General features: G+C 37.1%; 1 protein-coding gene across 1 annotated transcript; it reads left to right on the top strand.

Moving 5' to 3' along the window:
- The first annotated feature begins 311 nt into the window (after window positions 1–311).
- LOC116067184 (interferon-induced very large GTPase 1-like) lies at window positions 312–6,538 on the top strand. Its single transcript, XM_031323513.2, has 3 exons — window positions 312–348; window positions 2,064–2,402; window positions 2,607–6,538. The coding sequence occupies exons 1-3, from the start codon at window positions 312–314 to the stop codon at window positions 6,485–6,487; spliced, it is 4,257 nt and encodes a 1,418-aa protein (XP_031179373.1). The 3' UTR covers window positions 6,488–6,538.
- Window positions 6,539–10,214: the final 3,676 nt, after the last annotated feature.

The raw sequence follows: 10,214 nt of genomic DNA, 5'->3' as shown, positions 1-10,214 counted from the left end.
AGTATTTGACTGATCTGATGTGTTTCTGTAATATACATTCTAATGCACTTGCACATAAACTGTGTTACACGTTAATTCAGGAAACATTCTTGTGACTGTTCATGTATGTTGTAGTATAGTACCTGACGGTAATTCATTAAAGAACAGCTAAATCTAAGATAAGCCTCCATCACAATTATTTAAGGTTTGTAACTGATCTGCAATAAATGACAAAGAATAGCTTAAAATGTTTTGTGTGAAACTAAAAAATATAATATTTATTGTTATCCTTCGGTGCAGAGACACAGGAGAGTAAAGGGAAAAGTCAGACCATGTCTACACAGAACACAGAAGGACAACAGCCTGCAGGTACACTCCTACTTAGAATACTAATGATCTTTTAGAGGGGGAGCGATTGACGCATGTAGTAATTCATTTTCAATGAGAGGGGAGTGGAAGGTAGGGAGGCTATTTTGTAATTTCTTAGACTATATGTTTTAAGACTGTATGTATCCGGTTACATTACATATAGTTTAAACTTAAATTAGCGTATAAAGTTAAAGCTATGCTAATTTTAACTTTAGCTATCAACAATAACAGTTTTATGTTTAAAATTTCCACAGTTCTTCATAAATCAACCTGAGATTAGGGATAGTGCACAGAAACCATGATTACCACGCATAGAGCGTCTGGTGTTTACTTGCAGATATGCAGGAAGTGTCGCTTACCATCTAAAAAGACCTTTATATAGTAATGGACCAAGAAACAAAGTAATGCACCAACAAAAAGGCAAAGAAGAAGAATGCAATAACAGTCATGGATGTAAAACAATGCCATTCTAAAATATTGATACATTTTGACTGTGCTAATGTTTTATACGAAAGAAAATGCCTTCAACACCTGTGTCAGACCTTAAGGATACACACAAAATGCTTACAGAGAGTAACATTTAACAAAAACATGACTGTTTGTTTACATAAAGAACACCAAAGGGCATCTTCAACATGCATTCTTGTTAAAAATAATAGGTAACAACAGTAGACAGAAAAAGAAATGCTAACGATTTGTGGTTTCAGAGGGAGTTCCAAAGTCACTGTTCCCAGTTGTTATTCTTAAAGCTTCCATATTATGCTCATTTTCAGGTTCATAATTCTATTTTAAGATTGTACCAGAATAGGTTTACATGGTTTAATTTTCAAAAAACACCATATTTTTGTTGTACTGCACATTTCTGCAGCTCCTCTTTTCACTCTGAGTTCAGGTCTCGGTTTTAGCTACAGAGTGAGACATCTTTTCTTCTGTACTATCTTTGTTTGCACTCGCACATGCGCAGTAGCTCAGATCATAGCTCATGTCAGCTAGCTCCATAGACAGTAAAAGAAAGGCTGTTTCTCCAACTTCGGACAGTTACAAGGCAGGATTAGCTGGGAGACTTCTAAATGAGGGCGCACATGTAAGTAGTTCTTTTGTAGATTATGGTGAACTTGTGTGTGTTGTAGCAGTGCTTTGCCATTGTGCCATTGTGCTGCGGTTAGCCAGCTCGTCTCAGCTAGTGACGTATAAAGCCGTGCAGATTTTGACCAGCTCACCCAGAGACTGAAGGCAGGACACACTCAGAAACCGTATCTCACTCTAAACAGCATGGATGGTTTTTTTCCAAGTTTGAATGCGTGTGGAAGCACCAGAGACACAAAATAACTCCCCAAATCCCAGAAAAAGTGATTTTTTCATAATATGGGCACTTTAAAGAAACAGCATGTATCTCTCTAAATCACACAAGCACACACAAATCAATAAGGGCTACCTTGTCAATTTCTAAAAGTGATCTTCTTTATCTTTGACAGTCCTACTCAACTTTCTCTCCAAACTCGGACTGGAGAAATTCTATCCCAACAAGCTCACTCTTCGGTCTCTCTTGGAGATCAACAAAAACAGCATAACGGATGAAACTGTTCAATCAGTGGAGGAAATACCATGGTGTTTTCTTAGAAAACTAATTAAAATAAATACTGAATGCAGGAGCTGTACACAATTATCAAACAATCTTGAGGAAAACAATGATGTTCTTGACCTTTACACTGCAGATGAACCTGCAGAGGATAATGCGATTAACCCTCTCGACCTCATAGTAGCACTCTTCCTTTGTGCTGACAGCTTCTTGCAACAGGAACTGGCCCTCAAGATGTCAATGTGCCAGTTTTCTGTCACACTGCTGTTGCCCCATGCCAATAACAATCAGAGTACCCTGATGCTTTGGGCTCTGAGAGACATCGTCAAAGAGTGGCGTCCACATGATTTGTCTGAATCAAGAGGGTTTGTCGAGAACAACATTATTCAAGCAGATATTCCATTCTTCTCTTTTGTGAGGCTGAAAAACTGCAGTTTATCCAAGTCCCAGTGTTTGAATCATGTTCTCAGCCATGGTCAGAACAACAACAATATGTTCATACACAGAGATATGAAAGGAGTAGCACATGAAAGAAACATTGCAAATGGTTTAGTAGAGGTTTGCTGGTACCTTCCCAGTGGTACAGAAAATCTTGACAAATTCCCAAAACCAGTTGCATTTGCTAATTTGCGAGGAGACGTTTGTGAGTCACTCGCACAGTTCACTTTTCTTTGTCAAGTGTCAACTGCTACCTTTGTATTCCTGGACAAAGTTGAAGAAGAGGAGCACAAGATTCTGACTTCTCTTCAACATGTCAAATCTAAACTGTTCTTCATTGTTAACCGCAAGGAGGGGAATGTTACAGAGGATATGATGTCTGTCGAGAAAACACAGAAAGAATTAGACCTACCAAAGACCAGTGTGAAAATCAAAGACGACAGGGTAAATGTTGCAGGCTTTTCAGATAAATTGTGTGCAGCCATCAAGAAATCCCTGACAGATGTAACAACCACAATGACAATTGAAAATATGCTTGAGAGAGCTGTTGAACTTGGTCTGTCTGTGGATGAACGCACAAGTGACGACGGAAAGAAAGCAGCTCAGGAGATTGTGGAAGGAATCAGAGTGCAGCATATACCAGACTACAAGAAAGAACAACTTCCTTTGCAAGGCGTTAACTGGAAAAGGTTATCACAGTTAGAAATGAAGGAATGTAGGTTACAAGAACCTGGTGATCTAGAAATGGAAGAATATAAATCTCAGCTACATGTAGAAAAACAACAGATTAAGAAGGAGCTTGGCAAACACAAACTATCACATGCTATGAAGAGTTTTATTGACCACTTATCTACAACTGACAAAGACAAAAGAGATTTTTTCCTAAAGTGGATAAAACTTCAGCTTAATGCACATTTGCAGACTGCCATTCAACTACCTTTACTGCGTCACAAGTTGACAGAGCAGAGCAACAAAGAGGAGAAAAACATGAAAGAGATTGCAGAGCTGGATCAGGATTTGCTGGATAGCTCTTTAGGACTAGAGCATTACATGAGAGAGATGGGACTGATCTATGAGGTTTCCTTGCAGTCACGAGACACTGCTGATGAAATATCTCATCTTCCTGGTCTGGCTGCTGAAATGCTGTTGGATGGATATCCTTTAGAGCTCTTAGATGGAGATGCTTCTAACATCCCAGAGAGATGGGTGACAGATGTGCTAACGGAGCTTCACAAGAAGGTCGGAGAGAAGAGCAAACTGTTGGTACTGACGGTGTTGGGTGTTCAAAGTAGTGGGAAGTCAACACTCCTCAACACCATGTTTGGTGTGCAGTTTCCTGTCAGCAGTGGCAGATGCACAAGAGGAGCTTATATGCTCTTCCTCAGAGTAAGTGAGGATATGCAATGCCAGCTGAACTGTGACTTTATAGTTCTCATTGACACAGAGGGTCTTAAATCTCCTCATTTGGCACAACTAGAGGACAGCTATGAGCATGACAACCAGCTGGCAACCTTTGTGATTGGCTTAAGTGATGTCACCATTATCAATGTCTCAATGGAGAACTCAACAGAAATGAAAGATGTCCTGCAAATTGCAACACATGCTTTCTTGAGAATGAAGGAAATTGGTAAAAAGCCAGTTTGTCATTTTGTGCACCAGAATGTTGGTGGAGTCTCAGCTCACGCAAAGACCAAGGCCGACAGAAAACTTTTCTTGGACCAGCTCAATGAAATGACTCAAATTGCAGCCGAAATGGAAAAGCAGACCGCTATAAAAGCTTTCACAGATGTGCTGGACTATGACATGGAAAAAAACAACTGGAACATCCCAGGACTCTGGCATGGGACCCCACCGATGGCACCAGTAAACACAGGTTACAGTGAAGCTGTAGCAGATTTAAAGAAAAATCTTTTGGAGACAGGGAAAGGAGACAAAAGCGATGAAGCGTCACAAATCCCAGAATTTCTAGAATGGATGAGAAGCCTCTGGAAAGCAGTCAAATATGAGAACTTCATCTTCAGTTTCAGAAACACTATTGCGGCTCAAGCATACGACAATGTCTGCAAAGAGTTCAATCAATGGGAATGGGAGTTTAGAAAAGAGATTCTCTCCTGGCAGACAGCAGCAGAGTGGGATATCTCATATGGTGACAACAAATCTGATCTCAGTCATTTGAATGAATTAGTTCAATCAAAAAAATTCCAGGTGGCAGAAAAAATAGCAGACCGAGACAAAAGAATGAAGCAAAAACTGCAGGAATACTACAAAAGGAAAGACAGTCATGTGAATCTGATAGAGAAATTCAAAACTGAATTTTTCAACAGTATCAGTAGTCTTGCAAAAGAAATCCAACGATCAGTAAACAATAAATTGGATTGTGCACTTGAGCTAAGAAAAAGTTTAAAAGAGGTCCAGGATATTCAAAGAAAAAACAGAGGAATGATTGAAGAACAAGTTATGAACCTCTTGAGTGACTGCAAACATCAAACACTGACTGACAAAGAACTGGAAGATGAGTTTGAAAAGATGTGGGCTGAAGTCACTGTAAATGTGTCTAGCATGGAAGAACAAAACATACCAGCAAAAATCTTCAAACAGTTGAAAAGGCAATTCTTAAATCATAACGTCAATGAGGAATTAGATAACATTGGAGACCTAAAAGACATTGTGAAGGATCCATTTAAGGTAAAAAAGAAACACTTGAAAACAAACCTGATGAAATATAAAGACACAAAAAGAGAGTTGCAGAGCTTTGCAGACAGTGTTATTGAGTCTTGCACACGGTTTGTCCATGATACTGCAAAAACAGAAAGAGATTACAATGATTCTTTTACAAGGGAGCTTCTGGAAAAAGTGGATGAATCTCTGAAACAATGGAGCAAACACTGCAAGCCCCAGTTTGAGTTTGACCTGAAACTTTACATGTGTGGCATTGCCTCAAGAGAGTTCCTTCACATGCACAGAAAATTCTTGTCAGATAGGGATCCAAAACTTCAGCTGGAGAAGTACAAGCCTCAGTACTTGTCAGATTTTCTTGATTTATACAAACAGAGAGATGATTGCCAACGAAAAGCAAAGGATTTTGTCAGATGTTGTATCAAACCTGCTGTTGAAGACTACATCAGTAGATCTCTGGGAATAGACATTGTAGATGAGATTTTGACAAGTTGCCATTCAGCAGAGTACAGTTCACGCTCCTTTTTCCAGTACAACATTCAGAAAGAGTTGCTGCAAAAGGAAGACTTTGAGAGTTTTGTCAAGTACATTCATACGTATGACATATATGTTAAGGATTGGATATTTCAACACATATTGCAAAAAATGTCAGAAGACAAAACTTTGTGCAAACTGAAGAATAACAATCTGCAGGTCATAGTAACAAAAATAACAGAAGCAACAGAACGAGCCTCAAAAGGAGAGGATGGTGTTCAGCTTCCAGATAACCAGGAAAGCATCACAAAGCTCATCAACAACATGCGCAAATATTTGATCAAAGACATCTCAATTTCAGAGGAGGCTGAAAAAAGCACCTTGTTTCAAATCCAAAGCACATGTCATCCATTTACAGAGAGCCTCAGTAAATCATTGGGTGAATTAAAGGAACAGCTGCAGGAGGAATTCTCAAACTCTGAAGACATCACTGAGACTCTGAACAAACTTCCAATCAAACCACAAGATGAGCTTTTCAAGCGGATGTTTGGCTGTGGAAAACAATGTCCATTTTGTAAAGTTCCTTGTGAGGCTGGAGGCAAAGAACACGAGAAACATCATGCAGCTGTTCATCGGCCACAAGGTCTTGGTGGATACAGGTTTGTGGCCACTGAGAAGCTGGTTGAAACACTGTGTACAACAAGTGTGCACAGTAAAGATAGATTCAAAAACACAGACACTAAATGGAAGTACCATCCTTTTAAGAAGTACACCACGTACTATCCAGACTGGCTCATTCCTCCTGACTCCACCTTCGAGGCATCTGACTACTGGAAGTATGTCCTGGTTCAATACAATGAAAGATTTGCTCAAGAATACAAAGCCAAACCAGCTGATGTTCCAGAGGCCTGGAGGAGAATCACAAAGGAACAAGCACTGAAGGGATTAAAAGACGCTTTCAACATTAAGTGAACAATGTACAATCCTGAATATCTTTAAAACAAAACATTGAAACATGGAAGATTTTTCATATACAAATGTACAGAGAAGACCAAAAGGAAACAGGAACTGAAGACGTTAGGGCATTCAGCAGAACAATCAGTCAAGACAGATTAATATTACTGCAAAAAAATCTTGACGTAGAAAAGTAGAAGTAATCAGCCTAATTTAATGTAATGAAAACATCTCAAATATTTTAGAAGCTGCGCAGGAAATAATTTAACTATGACAGACTATAAGATTTTGTTTTATTTTTTAGTTTAGAATTGCAATAGATGATTTAAACAAGTTGCAGAAAATGAAATGCTGTAAACAGTTATGTTAGACTTTACTCTATATTCTATACTTTATATTTATTACTTTATATTTTATTTTTTGAAGATTACAAATGTTCTTTTATCAATCTTCTGCAGGCCCTCAAGCACATAAAATGGTGTGCACAATAATGATGTTGACAAAGATCATTTAAAAAAAGATGTTTTGTTTTAATTTTTTTGGGTTGTGATCATTAGAAATGTTTTTTTAACCTATATTACCTTTTTTCCTGTATGTAAGAGATCACCTGGAGAAGGACATCATGTCAATACTTTTTGTCAGTTTATGTTTTTGGCTACTACTACTTTTTTTCTGTTTCTTCATATTTTTAAATGCACAATATAACTGGTGTGCACAATAATGATGATGTCAGTGATTATGAGGATTTATAGAAGTTTTGTCATAGATATGTCAGCATGGTTCATCATTGTGACTTTGAGTTGACTTACTTACTTTTATTGGTATAGTACTACCTATTATTACTTACTCCACTATTTACATTTGTATAGTTTTATTTCTCATCATTCTTGCTTAATTTAATCTGAAAAGTAACTGATATGTGCTTGGAGGTAACAAAAATCAACATTAGTTGAAATATATTGATGCCAGATGATGATGATGATGATGTGTTTAACAAGTAACAAATAAGTTAAAATGCTTGAAATAGTTTATTATTCTTTTTTGTTGTGTTTTTAATTTAGTTTTATTATGATTACAGCTCTATCTGTAATGACTAGTGCTAAAGATGCTGATGTTGATGATGATGATGATGATGATGATGATGATGAACTACAAAAGTCATGTGAAACAGTTTTCTAACATGTTATCTTTAATGTTTGATATTATTTTACTTCTAATATGTAGATGCAAAACATTTGTATCTTTTGATGTGTATTTGATAAGTCAGTAAATGAGAAATATTAAACTCAAATTACTTTTTGCTGACCTGCTTTGTTTTTGCCTTTTAAATATTTAGAATTTTTTCTTGTTTTATTGCTTTTAAAGAAATGTTAAACAAACTTACATAATGACTTATGTGCACAGAAATGATGATGTAGGCCTGAGTACAATGACCATGTGATGAGATGTTTCACTTACTATTATTAATGTTACTACTTTTTATTACTTATTCCACTATTTACATTTTTACAGTTGTATTCCTCAATATTCTTGCTAAATGTAATCTGAAAAGTAATTGATGTGTGCTTGGAGAGTACAAACAACAGCATTAGATGAAATATGTGCATGTTGTTGCCAGTTATTCATGTGTAAATACTGTGGCATCCTTTCACATGTTGTTAATGATTAACTTGTTAACAGATGATGATGTGTTGTTGAACAAGTAACAAAGAAGTGAAAAAGCTGGAAATACTTTGTTATCTCTAACTTAAACATGCTCTTATTGTTTATGATTATTCATTTTTGTTTTGTTTTTAATTTTGGGCTAAAGATGACTTTGTAGATGATGTTGAACTATAAAAGCTATGTAAAATAAATCTCTAATATATCCTCATTATTCTTTCATATTTTTATCATTTTACTTATATATTTTAGGTATAAATAAAGCAGTTTTATCTTTTGATGTGTATTTGATAAGTCAGTGAATAAGAAATATATATGTTGGCCTATTTGTTGCTCATGATTAAAGCTTTAGTGCTTAACTGTTTGATATTAATGAACGTCGTTACATTCGGGCTATTGCCAAATGAGTTGCTACAAAGCTAATTAAGACTATCAGCTCCACACAACTCTCTTTGTATTTCTCAGTATGACTATGTTCAGAAGATTGTGGCGTCCGGCGACTTTCCCGCGCAGAAACTCAAGTGAAGATAATGACCTCTTCTGAAGAGTCCATCATGTTTTTTTAATCCTCCGTGTCCTTGGTTACTAGCAACTGTGTGGACTGTGGGGGTTGTGCGCTCACAGAAAGCTTGTTTCATGTGGACGCGCTCACAGAAAACTTGTCATTTTTTGGAATTCCTCATGGGGGAGACAAAAATTATGCTTTAAATATGGTCTTAACCAGCCAACAGTGGGGAATACTGTTAAACATGTTAAACTTCTGACTTAGGTTTTTAGACAGACAAGTTAATCAAGCTACAAGGAAGTTGAAAAGTTAAAAATTTGGAAGATATGTCATATATGTTGGCAATTTCTGTACCGTGTGTTGTTGACTACAAATGTTTATTTTTTCCTTTTTTACAAGTTTATAAAGCGTGAAGTAATAATGATGAGCGAATTGATGATGATTAATGTAAAAAAAAATTGAAATAAAAACCTAAAATGCTTAAAGGCAAGTATTGGGTATTAAGTTTACAAAGTTCTACAAATTATTTTGCTTAGGTTATGTTAGGTTAGGTTTTCAAGCTGTAACCATCAATCACTCTTTTCAGCTGTCAGAAGTTCCTTAATTTCCATTGTGCATTGCATTTTGGGATAATAGTGTCTATCAACACCAGTTTTACATTATTACACCACCACTGTCTTAAAACAGGTTTAGATTGTTATTGTATCCAACTAGGACACAATGTTAGAAAACATGATTGTATGAGTAGTATATTTATATGCAAGAATACTGCATCTCTCTCAAATATAATGGAGGTGAATGAACTTTCCGTTGTCTTGCACACATCCAAAAACTGCATTGAAAAATGTCTCTTGTCTTCCCAGAAACAATGTCTACAGTTACTCTGGACAATCAAAATAACTCAAAAAGTGAATGCAAGAAAGTAGTAGTAATACAATTTTGTGAAATTCAGCCACCTGCCACTTGAGGGCAAAAGAAATCAGAGACTACACAATCACAATAATAATACTCCCTGATTTATCACTGGCCGATATGCTCACTTGTTTTAAGCAAAAACAACTTTTAGCTCTCATAAACTGACAAAACTGAGTTGATAAGAAACTGTGTATACATAGGTGTGATTGGCAAAGGACAAAAAAGCAGGAAAATATACGTCGCACCTACCATGATGCGGTGACAGCACCCCGTTCTTTCTGGCTGGATTGGGAGCATGAAGTTCTGCCCTCCGTTTGTTCTCTGCCCTGTACCTCCGGCTTGAGAGTTTGACATTCCGTACAAGCGATGGGTTGATGGGGCTGTCCTTTGACAGTCTGGAGTAGAGGTGAATTGCTGAGACCTGCATGGCCTTCAACTGGTACTTTACAACTTCATAGACCTCATAGGTCTCCACATTCAGGCTTGTTGTTTTGGCCTGCATGATGTTGGCTATCATACTAAACGAAGACTCTACTTGAGGGCCATGAATAGGACATGAAGCAAAGAGTGCTATCTTGACAACTGTTGGGTACCTCGATGGTTGTCTTACTGCATTCCACCACAGGTCAACTCTTGTGTCATCCGTCACTGGTGGCAACATCA

The sequence above is a fragment of the Sander lucioperca genome, chromosome 3 (genome assembly GCF_008315115.2).
Source record: "Sander lucioperca isolate FBNREF2018 chromosome 3, SLUC_FBN_1.2, whole genome shotgun sequence".
Classification (NCBI taxonomy): domain Eukaryota; kingdom Metazoa; phylum Chordata; class Actinopteri; order Perciformes; family Percidae; genus Sander; species Sander lucioperca.
This window is presented reverse-complemented; position numbering and strand designations above follow the sequence as displayed.